We start from the raw sequence: 23,802 nt of genomic DNA on the forward strand, positions 1-23,802 counted from the left end.
ATAAAATTGAACTAATAAATCTCATACCAGCATTGCAAACAGGTTCACATGTGCATAACAAATGTTATATCCATGTATTGTAAAAAATTACTAAATCGGCTGTATTTTACAACACCACAATCGATATTGTCTTTATTAAAAGGTTTAGCTCAGAAAATAACCAATACAGACATAAAGATAAATCATCCCCATCATAAAGCATATAAAAGAAACCAACAGGTGAGAATAGATTCAATGACACATTCATTGACACATTGCCCACAGCATGACTTGAAGTCAGAGTCTACGTATTTTATCCAATAAATTTCAAAAACAGACCAGAAACGCCAATATAAATGCATTTCAGACTAAATGGCATCATGTTTGAAGGCTGATATTCAGTATGACAGAAATGGCAGTCTCCAAAAATAATCTGTCCCTTGTTTGATTGACAGTCACCATGTGGCACATAGCTGGAGGTGCAACTGATATCTCTGCTGCCCATTCCCTTAAAAAGACATCATGGCCCTGCTGGGTCACCACTCTAATGCTATCACCGGCTATTCTTGGCTATTCTGAAATCATTGCACCATTTAATAACCTTGACAATATTTATATTTTAAACATTTATTCAAAAGCTACATAGAATGACTACTCAATCTCATCATACTCGTAAAACCTGAATCGCATAGCACATTGCAAGAAACAGCACTTTTATTTTGCTTTAAAAAAGTGTGCAAGCATGTATCATTGTAGCTTATCGAAAGACTTGCTTTAACTGCTGTGTTTTACAGAGGAAATGGCACTTACTTGTATCACAAGGTTGCCTACACTTGATGGGACTGTGCCCAGGTGTCTAGCGCCTCAGCAACAATCCTCTTATCCAAAATGTTTCCAGAAAATCCAAGGTGAGAACGGTTGGGCCCCGTTATAACCCAAAAAACAAAACTACACAGGGTCTACACCGTGTAGTTTTGCTTTTCCCTTGCAATCCCTACACCCGAGGCAAGGCTGGGAATGCTCCAACTGCTCAGAACTGCTAACATAGTTGTTTTAGTTTATATACCTCGAGCCTAGTCTGCATCATCACTTCCAAGCCACTCCCAATTGGTCTCCAAGCACAAAGCATCATGGGAAAGTGATGCATTTTATGCAACTTCACACCTGTTTGTCAGTGGTCCCCCCTCTCTGAAGTTAATGCTAGCTTGATATCCCTTAGCCTCACTGTGGAGTTTTCTACGGTTGATTTGTGCTTACATTGTTCATGCAAGTAAATGCCAGTGCTCATGCCCCATTCAATGATATGCCATGCTGAAAACTCTAATGGCTGGCATTAACCTGTTGATGACCAAAAGGAGAGACTGGCTGTCCCTGTCACTCAAAGGAAGGGCAAGGCAACCCCCACTGTAAGGGAAAGATATACCGGTTACAGAACGCTTGCTAACTGTGACTATTTTTGCTATTTGGTACAATCATCCACATTTCTAGTGTCTTCATGAACAGAACATTACTTTGTTTTAATGGAGAACAACTTTTAAAAGTGCAACGCTTTTGCAAAATTAACAGTTTGGGGTCACTTTTTGAGGTGTAAAATCTAACGCAACTAAAGCCTTAAGTACTTTTACTCATAGGCCCATTTAGCCTACTCTTTATACTGTAAATGATTTTACTTTTGTATTCATGTCTAAATATGTTCTGTTTTTAGCTTAGAGTGTTAATGCTACTCTGGGATGGGATATTGAGGGTAACTGCTTTATCTCCTTAACATCCTAGCTGACTTCAGAACTTACTCTTTAATTATTAAAGGCTAGTATAATAGTTATAATAAATCTTACTCTAGGAAGAATTGGTCAAATTTCTAGCACCAATTCTTTCTATTAAATAGTGGCTTATTATAGTCATATTAGTAAGATATTGACTGTTTATTTGTACTTAAAGTATATACTCTGCATGATCTCGTTCTACACCCCTAATCCGACCTATTGCCCAAACCCAACTACTACAGTAAGAACTATCAATTTACAACATATAAGGAGTTGAGAACTTTACAAATTTGCAGCTTTGTAAAGGCAACATTTTGGTCAAACTAAAGCATACTTTCTAGTTAGAGTGGTAAACAGCTGCCTAGTGCTCTTGGTGGTAAACTAATGATGCACAAAGGTCCAGAAATATGACATGAAAAGAGATCAGTGGGGGGAAATGGTGGGATAAAACATACAAGGGATACGAATTATACCAGATTTTTGATTGCCTTTTAGGTATCCTTATTGTACCACAGAGTTCAACCTAGTTTTGCAGCAAATAATACAAAATCAAAAGCTGCTGCACACAGTTTTTTCTGGTGTATCACTTCATGCTCATTCATTCATTCACTTTCTTTTCGGCTTGGTCCCTTTATTAATCCGGAGTCGCCACAGCAGAATGAACCACCAACTTATCCAGCACATTTTTACGCAGCGAATGCCCTTCCAGCCACAACCCATCTCTGGGAAACATCCACACACACTCATTCACACACACAATCTTACACTACAGACAATTTAGCCTACCCAAGTCACCTGTACCGCATGTCTTTGGACTGTGGGGGAAACCGGAGCACCCGGAGGAAAACTCTACACAGAAACGCCAACTGACCCAGCCGAGGCTCGAACCAGCGACCCAGCAACCTTCCCACTGTGAGGCGACAGCACTACCTATTGCGCCACTGCGTTACCTCTTTTCATGCTCAAATGCTCTTAAATAAACAATTATTTGTCATCGCCAACACCACAACAACAAATAAATCAGCAATCTTAGTAAAATCTCTGAATATCATTTAAGGCACAATCCCAATTCTTTCCCTTAGCCCTTGCCCTTAACCCTACCCCTCGTTTTGGGTGTTCATATGAAGGGTTAGGGGTGTCCCAATTCTCTTTAGCTTGAAGGCGTTGGCCTAACGCCCCATTCACATGGGGCTTCAGCGCCAACGCTTGAATGAAGGCGTGTCTGAAGTTGGGGCTGACGCGATCGTCATAGCAGCGTCAGCCAATGAAAATCAGTCAGCAATAGGCCACTGTCTAGCTGGTGTATTTGCATACAGCGATCTGATTGGCTGACGCTTTCGTCAATCCGCCGGATCTACAATGCAGTTCGGCAACGCCTGACGTCACCCATTCAAAGTGAGTGGGAAGCGTTGACGCTGACGCCCCGTGTGAATCGAGCGCAAGGGGAAGGGGTACATACTCCTTCGAACTGAGATTTTTCAGGACCACACTCAAAACCAAGTGGTATGAAAATTTCCCAGAATACACCAGCCACAAAGGCAGGATAGCTGCACCCAAAAGTAAGGAGATCCACAAAATTTGTATTTTTTTGCCATCATTAAGAATTTTTACATCAAAAAAGCACGTTTTAATATATTCATAACCGCTTTCATGTTTTTACCGTCATGCTTTTAAAAAACTCCTAAATTTCGCGACCTATAATTCATAATAAAAACTCCTGTATAGCAGTCCCACAACATTCTGACACTCGATGACACTCAAATGCCCTGTCTAGTGGCTGATAATGATCTTTTTACAGTGCCTGCTATAATGTTAGTGCTTTCAATGATTTCCTCAAGATTAATACCAAAAAATAACACATATGGAAAAACTACAGTAGTCACGATCGTCTGATCTCGTATGAATCATGAGATCGCGATGACATATGATAACTTGTGCAGCTGCTGTAGTGGTGTCTCACTTCTTAGAGGTAAATTTTGAAGCTCTTAACCTTAACACTCAGTTTTAAGGGCCAAGAGGAAGGGGAAGGGGTAGGGGTACAAAAACAGAATTGGGATTGGGCCTAATTGTTGTGAAAAGAAATAATTTTGTCCTAAATTTACAGCTGTAATTAAAATTTTCTTTGTCTACAGATCAGATTTAAAAAAAAAAAAAAGAACTAGAAGAACTGGCCTCAGAGATCTTTCAAAACAATCCAATAGGTACGTTGTGACCGAAATAATCAAAGGAATAAAGTGACTAAAAAAGTTTGCACACTCCTAAATTCAAAAAGACACCAGCATGATGCAGTGATATAAGCAATTTACAAAAAAATATATACATCGATTTTTGAGAGTGCAGACTTTTTTCAGTCACTTTATTCTTAAAAATGCAGGGGTTCGATTTCAGTAAAATTTCAGCACGATTTCGAAACAAGTGTTTGTATTTTCCCTTATTACATTTATCCTGATGCCTTGCCTAAAATTAATGTTTTTATTCAAAGAAAGACACTCTTTCAAGACATTCTGGTTTTCTTTGATGTCCTAAAATATTTGTTTTAAATATATAAAAATGCATATTCTTAGAACACGGTGTAAATGCTATTTTGGGAAATGTACCCATTTCATTGAAAGATACCAAACCATAGTCCTTCTTTTAAATAAACATGATCAAAAGTGGAAAATAAGGACAGATTAAAACATCTACTTGTGATTAAAGGGTAACAAAGAAGCATGAAAGATTATTACTCAAAATGAGAGTAATTGATTGCAGAAAGGAAAATAATTGTATTAGTAATAATTGTGTGTCTTAGAAAATTTATTTACACCAAAGAAGTGAAATGTTTATTAAAATTAAAATAACTGATAGACAGTTCTACAGTGGCTGAGGGAGCTTAACATGCTGCAATTTAAGAAAACACAAGCAATTACAAAAAACGTCAGTAAATTGAGAAAAGATCGTCATCCGTTTGACAGTATATGTACAGCAAATCCTCATAACGCAAGCACATTAAAAACATGCTGCATTTTCCCACAACACAAACAAATGAATAGACCACACTGCATTATGTCGCAACGCAAATTTCAAAAAGAACAGAACACAACAGAAATGTTTCAAGAGGACCCTAAAATGTGACAGATGCTGCTGTGCCATGACTATTGCTCAGTGAAGTTGTAGGTGATGTTTGAAAGGCGAGTTTTTTGTGTGTTTATTTTAACCTCCTGATTCCTTTGTCTTTTGTATTTCATTAGCCGAAATAACCATAACCTAAATAGCCAGGTATGTCACATTTTAGGGTCCTCTTGTTCTGTGTTATTTAAAAGAATTGGGAGAATTTGCATGCGTTTTCATTATTTGTTTGCGTTGTAAGAAAATGCAGCGCATATTATTAATTTGTTTGCATTGTGAGAAAATGTAGGGCGTTTTTTTAAAATGTGTTTGCTTTGTGAGACTTTGCAACACGTGCTGTCAAACAGATTAAGATTATTAAACAGATTATTCTTTCCTTTGCAGTCATTTTTTGTAATGGGGTATATACCGAAGCATGCTAATAGGACTTTTAATTTGCCAGTGACCTGGGTTAAGCGATTCCGGCGAATTGAATGCCAATGCAAAATCCGGTGCGTTTAAGGTCTGTTTTCTTTAAAAATCAGCGATCTCCACTAGCTGAGTGATATCTGATTTAAAGTGTCTCAGATTGTACAAGAAGCACTGCATTAAATTACATTTCCCCCGCCATATCCTCATAATATGAGCATTTATTTTACCCCAGTATATTCAATGGAGCTTCTGCGTTAGCCTGCCGATTCTGACGGGCGCGTGCGAGTAAACAGCTTTTTGTCTCGTTTTACCCTTGAGCAACCAAATAAATGCGAAAGTTTATTTAACTGAATGTATTTTAATGACATTACAACATCGATGCTGTATAAGGAACCGTATTAAATGGAAAAAAGTTCACAATAACAGGTCACCGGAAGTGTATCAGCATGGAAACAGCACTAGCTCGGCATATATCCTATTGTATGTGTTTTCTTAAATTGCAGCATGTTGGGCTACAATTCAGCTCTGGATGAGAATAATCAGTTTATAATGGACCATTACATCCTCAGTTAGACCTTTGAGTAAATTACAGTTTAATGTCCACAGGCAAAAGGAAAGACTGTCCAAAACAAAACAACAAAACAGTGAACAAGAAAACTTACTTTTACGGTGTAGCTCTATCAACACATTTAACACAGAGAGACATCAAGAATAAGGATATGAACCTCAAACTGGGTTCCTAAAAAAAAAAAAAAAACTGCATATTTTTTTCATGCCACAGTATGTTTTTAAGTGTTGCCATAGTTCAAACGTTTTCATTGTGAATGTAATGTGTGTATTTATATAGTGCATTTATTGTGTATGGCCAAACACCCAAAGCGCTTCACAATCATCGTTTCTCTTCACCACCACCAGTGTGCAGCATCCACTTGGATGATGCGAAGGCAGTCACAGGACAACGGCGCCAGTGTGCTCACCAAACACCAGCTATAGGGCGTGTGGAGAAACAGTGATAGAGCCAATTCCATGGATGGGGGATGATTGGGAGGCCATGATCGATAAGGGCCAATGGAGGGAATTTGGCCACGACACCAGGGTTACACATCCTCTCTTTACAAGAAGTGCCATGGGATTTTTAAGGACCACATTGAGTCAGAACCTATGTTTAACGTCTTAGATTTGGTGAGTTACCAGGAATGGTGTATTTATGTTTTGTCAGTCTCTGAAGCCCCAGTGGTATATATAATTGAACTATTTTAGTAATTTTTTACACATAACTAACAAGATATTAAATAAGTACTCAAGCAAGTGGGAATGGTTATAACATAAACATAGTCATTCTCATCTGACTGATTTGTCATCTGACTCTGCTTGTTAAAAGAAATTTAACAAGCTCACTTTTTCCCAATCCAATATTAATGTTGAGTGTCTCTAGAGTAGCACCATCTTTTCTCTGAAAATGATTTAGTTTTTGGATACTTTAAAGACAAATTTACAGCTTTCAGATTTTCTCCAAAAGAAAATTAGTGTCTGGAGGCATCCCATGAATAGAGATATGGAGTCAAAAGGGAGCAAGCACAGCAGCTTCACAGACACGAATCAGAACTCGAAATCAGCCCTCGCAGTGGCTAGAGCTGAGCCTAAGAAAAGAAACACATGTTGCAGCACTTGTCAAAGATCAAAACTAATAGTCTTTTCAATAAAATAATGTTTACTTAGGTTGCAGACATTTAATACAGAGGTTTACTTGCTAAAAAATAACATTTAATTTAAAGAGCTTTTTAAAATGTCAATGGAATTCAGCAACAAAATCATTTTACACATAACTCTACACTGTGTTGCTCAAAACAAACACTGTTTGGATAACTAGATCATTTACTTTATTCTTCTGCTAATTAAACTGCCACTAACTTCAGTGTAGATAAACAGACATTGACTGACATGTACTAGTAAATCCAGCAGTTCTGATCTCTTCTGAAATTATTAAAAGCTAAATTAAAATGAACCCTTTCCCTGCCATTGAGAGAGAAAAGAAAATGATTACCTGCCATTGATGAGTTTTTACGGCAATCCATATTTTAGGTACTGTAAGAAAAGCCATAACGTACATCCTGGGCATATACCGTAGTGAGGTAAACATGCTCTGGAGAGTGAAATCTGAGAAAGAGAAAGTTTGAAAAACATTTTACTGACAAAGACATTAGGCAAGTATTTAATGATAAAAGTTATGCCAAGAGGGACATTTTTATTGGAATTCTTTATTATGGGGGATGAACTGGAGAAAAGCATAGCTGCTACCATGCAAAGTTTGCATTTAAAAAAGTAAGAGAAATTAATTTTACAAAGATTTTACATAAAATAAACCCAACCAACTTGTTAATCTATACATTTGTTAGATACTGAGAAAGAATATTTGTTTTACAAAAACACTGAGGAATCCTTATGTCACTGATTTGTGGATTGTCAGAATGTGCAATTATTTTGGAAAGACTTTCTAATTATTCTGCTAAAAATAATATGTTGATGACATTGAATGCAAAAGAAATTATTTCTTATTTTGAAAATGTAACAATTTTGTTAATTATATTATTTTAAATGGTAAATTCTTTATCCACAAATGTAGACTTTCAAAAAAAAAAACTTATACAAGGTCTTTGTCAACAAACTTATTCTTTTAATGAAGTCTCTCAAATCTCTAAAAAATCTAAAAGCTCTTGTCTTTTGTAAGTTATTATGAATCTGTATTTGGCATCTTGTGAATGTTTTTTTTTTTTTTACTTTTTTATTTGAATTTCAATTATCTTTGGAATTTTTTTGTTGCCTGTTTTTGCTGTTTAAAAATTACTAATGCACAATAATAAAAAAGAGAGACAGAGAAAGTAAGATCTTAGGTAAAAATGAGTTATACAACCTGCATGAGGTTATACATTTGTTTCACACATATACTCTCTTCCTTGAATGTATGCATGTATGTATGTGTGTGTGTATGTGTGTGTGTGTGTGTGTGTGTGTGTGTGTGTGTGTGTGTGTGTGTGTGTGTGTGTGTGTGTGTGTGTGTGTGTGTGTGTGCACATTTACTGCAGGGAAATGTGTTTACCTAATAAAAGAGACAGATATATTGTGTTGAATTTATGCTAAAATGTCAAAGAAAACATAGCCAAGAATTAATATCAACCTCTGCATAAACATGACTGGAGCTGAGTGATACAACACCATTCAATCTAACTGTAACATGTGTTTGTTAAAACACGAGTACTGTATCAAATTTCACAATAAACACGATAAATTTTCAGAAGATACAATTATTATAACGTTACCTTATGGCTCTTCGGAGTGGAGCTGAATAAATAAATATATATATATATATATATATATATATATATATATATATATATATATATATATATATATATATATATATATATATATATATATATATTCTGTAAATCCTGCATTTTGTATCCTGACTCGAGTTTGAACTTGTCTCAATAGTTGTGAACAAATATTGCCTTTAGATATAACCTAAACACATAAGTGTTTAGATGGAAGGGCATCAGCTGCGTAAAACATGTGCTGGATAAGTTGGCGGTTCATTCTGCTCTGGCGACCCCAGATTAATAAAGGGACTAAGCTGAAAAAAAAATGAATGAATGAATAAATAAAATAGAGTCAGAGGTGTGCTCTCGGTGGGCAATATGACAAGCGATGCCTACTGACACTCTGAAAGTCCAAACTCAGAAAATATGCAAACATATTAAATAGGCACTATCCCTATAAATAAACCTATTAATAATTTGCAAACTACGTTCTTACATAAAAAGTCTCAAAATTAAATTATGTTCTCCAACATTTGTCAGACTGTGGTATTTAGTCCTTTGCTTTCCATTCAATGTGGCTGGCAGAGTAAAAAAACAAGGGTGAAAAGGATGGAACAGTCATGACACTAGTGGAATATTACATTATCAATCAGATTCATGAATACACACACAGTGGTGGGAAAAAATGTGTTTGCCTCAATGATTTCTCTTTGCATGTTTGAACATATCCGAAAAAATCTAAAACTGAACCATGGTTTTACAAATTAACATTCCAAGAGAAAACTTTCTTAAGAACTTTCTCTAAAGAGGAAAGAACGGACATGTCTCTCACAGCACAAACAACTAAATACAATACACCTTTGCCTAAAATGTATCACTGCAAAATTTGCAAATCTAAAAAACAGACCTTCTATTCACACTTGTCTATAAGAAACTTTAGTTTTTATCTTTTTTTTTTTAGGACAAATGTTCAGTAAATCTAATTTTCCTTAAATGCATACGAAATATCTGAAAACAAATGGGAGGAAATAGAAAGTTTTGTTTTCCATTCGGCGAGAGAGAGATCTTGCTCTTCTAAGGCAGAGGGGTTTATTTTGGTAGATCATCACTGTAGTCTAAAGATGTGATTTAAACAGCAGCCATTTCTGTCCCCCACACCAAGCGTTTGCAATGGTATCATGTCTCCAAGAGGGGAGCTCATGTGTCACCAACGAACAGCTGCGGCCTTCTAAATTCAAGTTTGGGAAACTTAGAACTGTAACTTTGTTTTTTTTTTTCCTTCAGCAAAACAGAGAAGCATTTTTCAAAGACAGCAAAGCAACTTCATTTACATTTACAAGCTGACTTTTGTACTCTGTGTTCAAAGATAGTGGAGCTAAATGTGTACCAAAAAATCCACCAAGATTGCAGTCTTGGACTCTGGAGCAAAGGGGGCCACTGCAGTGCCTCATTACACATAGCACAAACATGAAGGCTTCGGATAGGCCCTACGTAGTGTTGTTGTTTTTTGTCAAAATAAGATCATTAGGCGTTTACCACCTGGGCAAGACATTTGGTGATAGGCTGACATAAATGGCAGCTGTGTGGACAATCACTTCAGAGTGATTAAGGTTAGAGCATTTATATTTAATGACTGAAAAGAGTTTTTATACCAAAGACATATAAAGAAAATACTTTTCTGCACTGTGTACAAAACATTTGCAAAAACAACAGTCTAATGTAATTTCTTCCTAGCAAACATTCTCAAAAAATATCTTCTCATCCTGTCAAAATAGCACGCCATATCACCTGACAGGCAGCAGCAACTGCACCTCCTGGGTGTCAGCATGTTTATGCATGCATATTCAAAAGGTAGCTCCAGTAGGAGTAAATCAAGAGACCTGCCACATTGCTAAATTAGAAAGCTGTTACACAAAGATTAAGCTTATGCATTGTCATTACTACTACTTTAATTGACTTAATTGTGTACTATGTTTCTATTTAATCTAAATAAATCAAAAAAAAAAAATACTTGAAATGAATGCGTACTACATTGCATTACACATTCTCTTGCTTAGTGTGGTAAATCTAATGTTTTCAGAAGTTTAATTACAGTTTTTTTACTGTCAACTTGGGGACAACCAGTTGAATTTCTTTTAATATGATGTCTTTAATAGTAGACATTCTATTAAAAGAAAATCAACTGGTTGTCTTCTGCCTTGCGTACATGAAAAAAAAATCAGATGTAAACTAGACATACACTTCCAAAAGCTGCAAGTTTATAACAGGTATCTGCTCTGCTCATGAGTCTGCATTATTAGATCAAAATATGATACAAACTGTGCAATATATTTCTAAAAATATAAAAGTTGCTAAGACTTCAAATTCTTTTACCATATCATGTATTCTTATAGACTCATCATCATTGTTCCAGCTTTCAGTGTGATGTTTGATGCATGAAGTTGTCTTTCTTTTAGGCAGATTTGCTGCTTAATAAAAAAACAAAAACAGTAATGCAAATCAATGAATGCTGTTATTTTGGACCTTCTAATGATAAAATTATCCTGAAAAGTAAAAACACTGTTTCCACAAACATATGAGACATGTTATTTCAATTAAAAAATTAACTATTATTATTAAGGCCTTAGCACCATTACAGTTATTCTTGTTTGCTTTGACCTGGTTAAAGAAACTAGGTTCCACTTCATTTTCATTATCACTATCCCAGCAGAGCAGAAGGCAGGTCTTGCAAATGAGTAAACCCTTTCTCATTAGATTCACATTTTCCCCACCATTTTTCAAAACAGTTAACACGGATGTCATTCAAGCAGTCCAAACTCCATTGTTTTATCTGTGGTAACCAAATAGAAACCATTTATTACTAACCATTAGAAACTACCAAGATCAGTATGAATTCCCCGAAGCACCAGTTTGACACTCCTTCACACAAATCTTCAGTTATTAATCAGTCTGCAAACATTAAAAATGGTGAAAGGTCTGTGTTGTTCTGTGCCAGCATGGATGGAGGAGGTCATTAGCTATGTCCTTTACTCCCAATAAATTTGACTGTATATTGGTTTACATGTGTTTTCTCTAATATTTACAGTATTTTATTACTTTTGTCTGTTTTTTTTTTCCTTTACAGTAGTTCAGTTTTCAGCCACAGTTTGAAAAATGTAATGAATTTAATATAAATTTAATCAAAGCATTTCTTATTTTGGATCCAATTCTTTGCAAAAAAGACAAATTTGACAGCCCAAATAGAAAGACAACAAATGACATTGGCAGTAGACTACAATGGTAAGCAATGGTGCACTGATTCACACGGTTCAGATTTTGTATTTTGTAGTCCATTGTGTGATGATTAATTGAAAGAGCTCATATACTTGTTTGCAAGTTGTGTTGTTTAAAGGTAAAACTAGCTTTTATTGCATATTTTAAATGTTTTGACATGTTATGTGCATTTTGCCAGCAAAATGTGTCATTTTGACCATGAGTGCCGCTGTTCAGGCCTGTCTTTTAACTGTTCTGAAAATGTGGAATTTCAGTTGACGGCTGCATCAATGCAATCAAGAAAAACTGTAATAATATAAATATTATTATTATTTACCACTATAATATTTAATTATCTTTTATTTCTAGCATTATTATCATTATTATTATTATTATTATTATTATTAGCTCTACTGTATGGTCTGCTTTTTTAATTTTAAAAAAAGTTGGTTGACTTGAGAGTATGGCTGTATATTACAGTTTTTCTCAGTGGCTTTGGTGCATTTCTTACAGGACTATTTACATTTGCACAACAGTTCATGCTTTTCTCAAAACAATCAGGCTTCTGTGCTCATCATAGTAGCAGTTTTGCTATTTGCATTTGCTTATGTCATGTCAGCCAAAATTAACTACACTTGTGAATGCAGAATAGTCAATCCATATAAAACTAATAGTCCTCATTTCATTACTTGAGTCATTACATACAAAAGTGTTGAACTAGTTGTCAAAATCTGCCAAGATAATTTTATAAAGATTTTTAATCTTTTTTTTTTCCTGTAAATGTCTTGTAAATTGAACAATTTCATGAATGATTTACAGACCTGTGTATGTTGTAGGTTCAGTTCCAATATGTACTGCAATATTGTTAACAGTTGTGCACAGCTCTGCCTAAACGAGGTTTATGTGTAATGTATTGTTGTGAATAAGGGTGTGTTTATTGTTTTGCACAATGCTGTGAATAAATAGAATTGCAAAGAGCATCTGCAGTAAAAATGTGGAACATACATATTCAGTGTCTTGTACTCAGATACCTCACGAAATGCAGTGATGCCTAACTTTACTGTAGTTTTTAAACCGCTGTGCAAATATAGTACTGTCTTGAGCATTTTCAGGAAGTGTCACCAAAATTAAAAAAATATATAATTATAAAGACTTTTTTTTACATTAGAAAAAATGTACAGAGTAAACTGCCATAATGAAAACATGACCATATGACTATCTTGTTCATAAACAATGGTGTCAGGAGTTTTCATCCTGATGACACTGACATTGACATCAATACTTGCTTTTGGGGAATGAACTTTTTTGAACTTTTGCGGGTTATCAGGTTTTGCAGTTTGCACTAATTGTTTCGAGAAATGCATTAACTGTTGTGCAAATGTAAATAGTGTTGTGAAAAATGCACCAAAGTGACTGAGAAAAACTGTAAAATAGTGCGTCATCTAGTGGTAATATAAAGTAACAGCACCAATGGCCCACAAATCTGTTCTGACTGAAAATCTATTGCTATTGGTCTACCTAATATTACAGTTACTAAGCCACATTTCTTTCTGCTCTCCTTTCCTCTAAACTGTAAACCCAAAACCCAATTTTCAAGCTACATTTACAAAACCTCTGACTCTTCTTGCAAAACCTCAAAACAGTTCAGTCTGTGGTCAAAACAGAACTGTGCCCTGAGTCAATCAAAATTAAAAATACTACTGAACAGTCACTAAACACTACGTAGAAAAATAGAATAGAAATATATAAATAAACAGAAAGCTCAGGACATGAAGCTGGAGAAACAAAACTCTTATTGTTCACTGTAGGCTAAATGCAGAAAAGCTGTGCATTTTGCACTTGTACAAAAAGACAAATCCAAAATCTTGTGCATTTACAAAAACAAACACAAATCTTATGTTTTTGCCACTTGTGTACAGTAAGCCCATGTAAAAATAAAGTACAAAAATATCATGGACAAGAACATGATCAATCACAGTAGCTCTGATTTCATCAGATATTACTGTACTGTCTTCGCTGATCACCTCTCACAAAAACTCTTCCTCTCAGATTTCTATCCAATGTACATTCTGAGAAATAAAAATACGCACTCTGTTGCTGGGGTGGTACCTTTTCAAAAGGTACACATTTGTACTTAAAGGGTCTATATTGGTACATCAAAAATACATATTAGTACCTACAAATTTTAAGGGGAACACTTTTGTACTTTTCAGGTACTAATATATACACTTGAGGTATTAATATGGACCTTTTAGGTACAAATTTGTACCTTTCGAAAAGGTACCAACCCAGTGAAAGATTGTGTACCTTTATTTCTGAGAGTGCAAGGCCTCACAAACCAGTGCTCTCTGAACCTGCTTACTGTATATGTTCCCTCACAACAACAAACCACAAGTGTGATCAGATTTGAGTTGTTGTGTTCAAGTGGTGACACATGTGCTTTAATTGTGTTTGACTTTTGTCAACTGTGCTCACCAATATGCGGCCTTGGTGCATCACAACATGTTGGCAAGTTGTGTCTAAACAGGTGAAAAGTGCTTATGGTTTTGCCAAGAGAGATTGATTCAATTAGTGGGTTCAGGCAACTGAGCATTTGGTTCAGACAATAGAGTTTAGTGTTTTAGCAATTGAGGAAAAATTGTAATTTCTATTAAACATTATTTACTTATTTTTTTATATACTTATTACTTATTATTTTTAAGTAGGTCTTCGAATACAGTATTTACTAAAAGTGTATGAAACAAACTATTACCACCAAGAAAACAACATGCTCTTTATCAAGGCGAACTTTATTATCTTTAAGCAATGGCTGGAAGACATAATTTGTTTCGTTCACAAAGTTCATACAGATTTGAAGTGCAATAATATTGTTTAATAATAAACATTTGCTCCAGCTGAATGGTTGATACTCTTTAGCATTCCAACACATTCTAGTAAGTAAAGACAAATGATTAGAATATGAGTTTCTCATTGTAAAGCAATTGAAAAGCACTGAAAATTACACACACTGTCCCAATATGTGCGTACAGGAGTAGAGGTGAACAAGGTGGCAGAGAAGCTTGATCAGAGAAAAGCTGTTGCTATCAGTTTAATGGGAAAGGGGTTGATTGAATAGGTTTGTGCAGAAAAACCATGTTCGCCTTGGTAAAGTATTTTGATACATGTTTGGCTGCTGTATTTTGTAGTAATTTTGAAAATGCTGTTTTATATATATATATATATATATATATATATATATATATATATATATATATATATATATATATATATATATATATATATATATATATATATATATTACTTAAAAATAAATGTTAACCTATTTTTGTCCAACTTTGATCTCTATGCGTGCAACTAATATTCCCAAAGATTTAATAAAGATATTATGAGTGCATTTTTAGTAAAAAGCTATGAGTTTTCAAATAACAATCGGGTAAAACCACTATCAAAAGAACAACTTAATAACATTAAAGATGGGAACATACGATAACACTGGATTTAAGTATTTTCAGTATTTTTATTTATTTTTTGACATGGACATCACAATTACACTGGACAACCAAATGCATTTGTTTAAGTGTTTTAGCAAACTTGCTAATTCTCAACACCTGTCCACAGGAGGTTAAAAATTGACAAATATGAAATAAAATAAAAACACAACCTTACAATTCTTTAACGTTACATAAAATTACTGAAGGCAAAAGCAAAGGCGACATGATCCAACCAACCAACAGTAGACTAACACTGCTGTTATGTTTTTAACCACTTTTCAAGGACGCTACCAAAAATATTTATATTACTTTCTGATTTTAAGCTAACTGGTAAATCATTCCAGTGTGGCTTGCTTTACAGAGAACACAGATTGATAAAGATTTCTGTCTTTATTCACAGTGGGTGTCCCTCCCCAAAAAGTATTAAGCCGATTGGGGTATAAAGTATCAGATTAAAGTAATTTTATTTACAAAAATATATTGCTGAAAGCGTAGGCCTAGTTGTTAATGTGAGTTTGCAAACGAAAAAGCATTATCGACTAAAGCTACCTGGTTCAAAGGGCATTGGTGTATGTGATTGGCTGTCACAGCTGTGAGGTGCCTCACGTGATCCAAGTACACCTTAAGGCTTAAGTAGTATCCCTCATTTCTAGAACACATGAAGAGTGTTTTACAAACGTTTTTATGCGCAAATAATCCCACATCGTTTTCTAGACCTGTTATATTGTACTCAGAGAACAACAATTCTGCAGAATAGAAGATTACTTAGTTTGTTTACGCCTACCTTGATACCGGCGTATCATAGCTTGCCTTGCAATTCTACACGTGCAGCTGTGCGCCCCACGCGGCCAAGTAATCAATCTCGCAGCGCCCTCTGTTGGTAAAGGTAATCAGTTGCTCCGGTGGTCAAAAGCACCATTACAATGCCCTTTTGTTAAATATGAGCATAGTTAACTTATTTTTTAATGTTTTGTCTAAAACCTTTCTGCACAATAGCAGAGTAAACGAATATATTTGCTAAATATGCTGTATGTGTGCCTCAAATATAGGCCTGTAAAATGATATGAGCAAATTATTTTCTATGTATATTTCAACTTATATTTTACATTTTATCGCTGTAAGAAAAAAAAATTTACCTCTTAGATATTGTTTTAGGAGGCCTCTGATGTAGGAATTAAAGATTTATTATTATTATTATTATTATTATTATTATTATTATTATTTTACATTTTGGTAATACTCCAGTGGGGTGAGGGAGGTGGCAACATTGGCGATTTCTGCACAAGAAAAATGAGTATTGAGACTGAAAAACTTCTTTTCAACCAGCAAAACATTTCATGTGGCATGGTGTGTTTATTTGGTTGGGGCTTGATGTCCATATTATCATTGGCAGAGCAGTCAATGGGTTGGTGGTTTTATATGTTTATTTCACCTGCATCTTTTTTCTCCGAGTCGCTTTCATCCATTTCAAAATCCCTTTGTCCATTTTGAACTGTAGAAATCACATCCTGCACACTGCATAGATGGCCTTTCTGCACCGATGGCATTCTGAAACTGAAAGAGTTTGGGAAAGTTTTATTAAATATGTGAATAACACATAATAGCCTATTTGTATTGTAGTAGATTTACATTTAGCAGATAATTTCAATACAAATGCTGATCAAAATTCCACTACATTCAAACAATACTGTCTAAATGGCCTATTATGGTCTCTACTTATCATATTAAAAGGGACACATGCATATCCCCAGAGCACTAACAGGTTTACATTCAAGACTATTCACACGGTTCCTGAACAATGCAGCAGGCTACCACTCTGACCCAACGTTGCAGAATTACATTCATTCATTCATTTTCTTTTCAGCTTAGTCTCTTTATTAATCTGGGGTCGCCACAGCAGAATGAACCGCCAACTTATCCAGTAAATGTTTTACGCAGCAGATGCCCTTCCAGCTGCAACCCATTACTGAAAAAAAAATCCATACACACTCATTCACAAACACTACAGACAGTTTTAGCTTACCCAATTTACCAATACCATGTTCGAAACATTGTAATAAACACACACAAAATGTAAAGAATTTTACTTACTTAAATCTTGACAAATCCTGATGTGCAACAAAAGGAGATCAGCTCTGTGCAAAAATTGGAGGTGAAGTAAGTTTGTGGCAGGATTACCAGACCTGTAAACACTCTTTCTAACCAATTTCATTGTGAGGACAAACAATCTTCTTCCTTTTCTTTGGCCTTAGTCCCGTATGGTTGCGGGGTCGGCTCTTTATAACAAGCCATTTTAGACTTGTCCATATGATAATGACTTTTTTTTACACATTCCGGCCGGCCTGTCGTCTGGGCCTGTCACTGTGAGGACATAGAATAAGCCACATTAATCATGTTAAAAAAAATGCTTGCATTTGTTTGGAATTGTTTAAAGTGATGTTGTAATTCTGCAACAGTGGGCTTTCTAGGGTTAATACATGTGAATAGAAACAGGAATTTGATCAGCCAATGATCTCATGTATAAAGGTACATACATTTGAAACATCACAACCTATAAGACCACAGATCAAAGCTGTGATTTCTGGCCTAAGGTTTAGCCTCAAAAAATGGGACTATGATAAATATTTGAGTGGCTATAAAAAAAATAGCTGAAACTCTGAAAAGGAATGGTTCCAAAACTCCCAGTCAAATGGATGATGTTTTAAAATGTAATAATTTCCACAACTGGAAACTAAAACTATCTGAGGCCCCGAATACACTAATACGTTATAGTTTTATAATGCAAGTTTTGCTACGGTTACGCTATCCCTCCACTCTATGCTGGAGTTTTCACGTGCTGAAAAAGGAGCGTTTTAGGCCCCGTGGCGTTCACACTAATACATTTTAGTTTTTGGTTGAAAGTTTGTAGTTAGTTTGGTTAAAACGATCCATGTCCAGGCGACGCAGTGCGCAGTAGGTAGTGCTGTCGCCTCACAGCAGGAAGGTTGCTGGTTTGAGCTTTTGCTGGATCAGCTCCTGTGTGGAGTTTGCATGTTCTCCCCGTGTTCATGTAGGTTTCCTCTGGGTGCTCCGGTTTCCCCCACAGTCAAAGACATGTGGTACAGGTGAATTGGTTAGGCTAAATTGTCTGTAGTGTATGAGTGTGAATGGATGTTACCCAGAGATGGGTTGCAGCTGGAAGGGCATCCGCTGCTTAAAACATATGCTGGATAAGTTGGCGGTTCATTCCGCTATGGCGACCCCAGATTAATAAAGGGAATAGGCTGAAAAGAAAATGAATAAATGAACGATCCACGTTTCTAAACAACTCTGTGTCTACATTACACAGCAGAAAACTTGCATCACGTGACCACACACGCACGCACACACACACACACAACGGCATGCACTGCAGCGTGCTTTAAGCACATCTACCCATATGAGAGCTGTGCATGTTGGACTACACGTCTACTGCTGGATCTAATCTCACTTTATTTGTTAAAGATGATATTTAATTCATCGTGTTGTCTATATCTAACGACATATTCCCAGACTTTGGGCTTTTGAATCCATTGCTTGTTCTCAGGTAACGTGTTTTGGCTGAGCGCAAAGATAAGTGAAGTTAATATATTAATTAATGTAACCGCGGACACTGACTCTGCATATTAACTTTGCTTGCCTGTATTTCCTATATTGTATAAACTTATTGTACATTACTCTTTTATAATGGCCATATTGATTATTAAACTGATATTCAATGAAAGAGAAGGGGTAGGCTATGTTTTGCATTTTCAATGAAAATTAAAGGAGGCAGTAATGTTTTAGGCTCTGCTTTGTTGTAAATATGCATGAAGATGACGGTCATATAAATGTGCAGCTACACGATGCCTCAACATTTTTGATGTCTGTTAAGTTGCTAATATCAAAATGAAAATAGGCAGTTCCTTATATCATGTTTTTCATTTTATTGTTAACGGCCTCTTCATATTAAAATTTCTAATATCTGATATCACCTACATCACCACACGTTGTTTTACTGGGAAAGAAAAAGAAAGAAAAATACTCATCCAAAAACAAACTCAAGCATCTTTAGTTTTTTTGTTTAACATTTGGAGTAAAATATCAAAAGTTTAAACAATAAAGACATATTTCCAGACTTTTTAAAAAAATTTTTATTAATCGTTATATTGTGGGTTGTTTCTATAAAGCATGGTTTTTATAGTAAATTGTGATCACTCAGTGGAAGAGCAGTGACTGTGGTTTGGGCTGATTGAAGTATATTTGCAGGGTGTTTGCTTGGAATCAGTGTGGAAATTTAGACACTTCCAGTCTGGGAAAGAACAACAAATCTAAATGAAAATGTATGCTGATGTAATTTGAGAGGCACTTTTTGTCTCTAATCGCTAGGCTGCTTGTGTAACAACAAACAATGAGGCTGTTAGTTAAGCTAAATCAAAACTTCCTACTTCTTGCTGAAACAATGTAGTTATTCTGTATCAAATGCATTTTAATAATAATGATCAAAAGTATATGTGCTGCTAAATGCTTCATTGTGTGTTCTGCACAATCTGTGCTAGTGACGATTCTTTTCTCATGTCCTAAAATCTGTACCCAAACCAGAGGCATACATTTAATCAGAGGGAATATAAATGAACATTTTTAAAAGGACCCATATACAATACAGTTACTATTGTAATTTACTTACCACGATATTTTTTTTTCTGTGTGCAACAGCTGTCAGAGTAGACCAAAATATTATTCAAGCTTATGTAGTAATGCCGTGACAATGGTAGTGTCTGTGCTAGGGATAAGTTGTTATTGCTAACATAGAAGGTTCCAAGTAAGAATAAATTGTGTGTGTGTCGTCTGGGCCGGTCACTGTGAGGACATAGAATAAGCCACATTAATCATGTTAAAAAAATGCTTGCATTTGTTTGGAATTGTTTAAAGTGATGTTGTAAATCTGCAACAGTGGGCTTTCTAGGGTTAATACATGTGAATAGAAACAGGAATTTGATCAGCCAATGATCTCACACACACACACACACACACACACACACAGCTGAAGTCAGAATTATTAGCCCCCTTTGAATTTTTTCTTTTTTTTTAAAATATTTCCCAAATGATGTTTAACAGATCAAGGAAATTTTCACAGTATGTCTGATAATATTTTTTCTTCTGGAGAAAGTCTTATTTGATTTATTTCAGCTAGAATAAAAAGTTTTTTTTTTAAATGTATGAACCATTTTAAGGTCAAAATTATTAGCCCCTTTAAGCTATATATTTTTTGATAGTCTACAGAACAAACCATTGTTATAACCTGATTAGTTAACCTAATTAACTTAGTTAAGCCTTTAAATGTCCCTTTAAGCTGTATAGAAGTGTCTTGAAAAATAAAGTAAAATATTATGTACTGTCATCATGGCAAAGATAAAATAAATCAGTTATTAGAGATGAGTTATTAAAACTATTATGTTTAGAAATGTGTTGAAAAAATATCTCTGTTAAACATAAATATCTCTGTTAAACATGGAAAAAACTCTGTATGTCCCAGATCACAGTTTTTTGTGGACATACCTTATAATTGTAAAAGTATAATTTTCTTACAGTCATAAATTATATATTTCAAGTAACAGGAAAATAAAACAAATATGAAAATATATATTTTCTCACTCAGCCTCTCGCATGCTGCATGTGCCCCATTAGTGAAAGGTTTGTTGGCCAGGGCCACTTTTTTACATATTATTTTTATGGTAGACATTTTGTTCTGCGGTTACGATATATACCGTCACACCGCCCAGCCCTAATACAGACTATTTCAGAGTTTGGACATTAGTCAGGTTCATTTCACAAAAAAGGTGGTAATTTCTGAAAAGTATGCTCACTTAACATTACCACTTTATCCCAAATGTAGATTGTGGTTATACAGGGAGAATGATTTATGTCTTTTTTCCTTCAAAAAAGGGGATACAGGGGCTGGCATTCAAATTGAGCCCTGTATATGATAGTCAAGTAACAAGTAACACAAGTTACGTAATATTACTTTTCTAAGTAACAAGTAAACTTTTTTTTTTTACATTTCAAAAATAGGTGATAATATTTGCATTTAAAATTAGTCATGATGAATCACGCAGTCAATGAGAGAATGTGTTCATTATTTTGAACGTATCGAAGAAGAGGAAAAAGGGATTGTCTCAATGGACAGTGATTTTACCTAGGGAAAATAGCACAATGGTAGCAAACACATTGCTTTAAACTTTCAATAATCTGTATATACGGCATGTACCGCTCTGGGGTCAGAAAGTTCTCAAATAACATTATCCAAAATGTCTTTTTAAAGGTAAATGTAGGTGTAGGTTATACAGTGCGTTGTTAATTGCAAAACTCTGTCAAAAAAGAAAGAAAAAAAAGTTCTGAAAGAGATTAAGCCTCAGCCAGGTAAAAAGTAAAAAAATAAATAAAAAGTAATGTAATGCATTACTTTAAGTAACTAACTAATGTAACTAGTTACTTTTTAGGGAGTATTTTAACATTGTAATGCATTACTTTCAAAAGTAACTTTCCCCAACACTTGTCATATATTCTTGAATAAAGTGTGCACATGCCCACAGGATTTAGTCAGAAATGCATTTCAGTACTGTTCCGTCTCTGTCAACTGTACATTTGTAAGAAAAATTATCACTGTGTCATCCATAAATGACACACACAGGGAACGTTAAATGAAAGCAAGACAACAATCTTTTGTGCTGAGAACATGCTTTATTGAATCATTAATACTCGAGGAGGTTGCATATATAGATAAGACTACAATTCTACATAAAATCAAACCAAAGTGCAGGGCATCTAAACCGTTTCTTCCCATTGCACAGCAGGTGGTGTTGCTGCGGCACACTGTCTTGATGTTTGCCCAACAACTTACAAGATGAATTCTAAACTAACACACAAACACGCAATGCATCAAAGCAATCCTCCAAGAGGAGGCTCTGTTTCTGCAAGGGAGTGCAAGACATACTTTCCTTATTGGCCAGGAGATGTTAATTTTTCAAGTTTATTCAAGCAGTCCCTTGCCAGAAAGAGAGCACATTAAACATTTTTTGCTCATATTGTGCAGGCCGCTCGCACCTTGAGCATGTCATTAAAATGGTGGTATGACATAGTCAGTCTGAACACAAGGCCTAGTTGCCCAGCTTACATGAGGGTAAATGCAAACAGCGCTCAGGGCCTTACATTCAAGTAACAATGCATAAGAGTATGGTTGTAATATCGCTGCACATGTAAACATGCAGGTATAACTTAGTCTCTCAGAGTTAAAGTAACGTCAACAGGGAGCCTCTCTACCTGTTGAGGCAATCTTAAAGACTTCAACTTATTGTTGAGGCACAGAGTTTAGTTTCAGATTCATCAGGGTATTCGTTCCATGTGAAACTTTCTCCTGATAAATATTTAGTTCCTTTTGTTTCAGTTAATATTGTTATAAATAACAATTCATACATTTTCCATAACCGTTAACTTCGGCTATATACATTATGTACACGTCACAGAAAAATGGATCAAAAATCCTAAGTCATAATTATCCAATATGGCACATTTTATAATAACTTTAGACTTTAGTCTAGTTTGGCATAAATTAATGTCAAGTTTGGTATAAAAATAGTTTATATTTACAGGAACAGATATCCAGGTACGTATCAAGATTTTCTTTTCTCTCTCTCATTTAATAAAAACAAAGTTGCTTAACGTAGGAAGGGGTGGGGTATAAATTATGGCTTTACTTTGATCGAATACTGATGGTAACAGTTGCCAAGTCAGATCCATGCTCATTAGAAAGTTTGAGTGTGTATGCCCCAGCATCGGTCTCTTTCACACCAGTGATAATGAGTGTGGTGAGGTCCTCGGTTGTCTCAATATGGAACCTACTGCTATCTTCTTCTCCAGGCAGTTTCTTTCCACCTCGAGACCACTCAATATGAGGTGCTGGTTCTCCGGAGAAGGCACAAGCCACGGTAAGAACCTTTCCAGTTTCAACGCTGATATCTTCAGGAAGAGCTTCAATTCTCGGAGCTAAGCCTATAAAATATAAATTAGTTTGAAATGATAATAAGCCATCATGTAATAATTGTGCATATTTGTTTAGAGTCAAATTGGTTCTTACCTTGAGCACTGTGAAGGGCTGCTCTGACTGAAGTTTCTTCAGCATGTGAATGACTTGACATTATACTGCTTGAGCTCATTGCATACACTGACTCTGATGTCATGGATGACATGCTAGACATTGACATAGTTTCAAATTTCATCTCAGCCATTGCTGAACTGCTGAATGATGCCTCTTGCATTGTGCTCTCCATGTGGATGGATTTTGAGGTAAAACTTTCATGCATGCTGCTAACTGCAGCACTTTCCCTCTTAATAACCATTTCACTTCCTCCTTGGATTTTGGAAGACACGGATTCTGGAAGAAAAAATATTTAAAGTACTGACATTAAGAAGAGCAGAAAACAAAAG

The 23,802-nt window shown here is 35.3% G+C and overlaps 2 protein-coding genes and 1 long non-coding RNA gene across 81 annotated transcripts in view; all 3 read right to left on the bottom strand.

Moving 5' to 3' along the window:
• Nucleotides 1–1,013, bottom strand: part of ttn.1 (titin, tandem duplicate 1) — a 140,941-nt gene extending 139,928 nt beyond the window's left edge. For all 50 annotated transcript variants that reach the window (XM_073913141.1, XM_073913139.1, XM_073913125.1 and 47 more), the window contains exon 1: nucleotides 790–1,013. The gene's annotated coding sequence lies outside the window, so the exon portion shown is untranslated. The remainder of the gene's footprint in view (nucleotides 1–789) is intronic.
• A 4,589-nt stretch (nucleotides 1,014–5,602) lies between these two features.
• Nucleotides 5,603–16,175, bottom strand: LOC141376192 (uncharacterized). The gene is made up of 3 exons (XR_012385602.1): nucleotides 16,106–16,175; nucleotides 7,306–7,418; nucleotides 5,603–6,901 (listed from the first exon to the last, which is right to left on the bottom strand). It is a non-coding gene; the product is annotated as an uncharacterized lncRNA (long non-coding RNA).
• Nucleotides 16,176–22,039: 5,864 nt separating this feature from the next.
• ttn.2 (titin, tandem duplicate 2) overlaps nucleotides 22,040–23,802 on the bottom strand; it is a 179,212-nt gene continuing 177,449 nt past the window's right edge. For all 30 annotated transcript variants that reach the window (XM_073913090.1, XM_073913081.1, XM_073913089.1 and 27 more), the window contains 2 exons: nucleotides 23,453–23,749; nucleotides 22,040–23,367 (listed from right to left, as the gene is read on the bottom strand). In XM_073913090.1, coding sequence (XP_073769191.1) covers nucleotides 23,069–23,367; nucleotides 23,453–23,749 — 596 coding nt within the window. In that variant the 3' untranslated portion in view covers nucleotides 22,040–23,068. The remainder of the gene's footprint in view (nucleotides 23,368–23,452; nucleotides 23,750–23,802) is intronic.

The sequence above is a fragment of the Danio rerio genome, chromosome 9 (genome assembly GCF_049306965.1).
Source record: "Danio rerio strain Tuebingen ecotype United States chromosome 9, GRCz12tu, whole genome shotgun sequence".
Classification (NCBI taxonomy): Eukaryota; Metazoa; Chordata; class Actinopteri; order Cypriniformes; family Danionidae; genus Danio; species Danio rerio.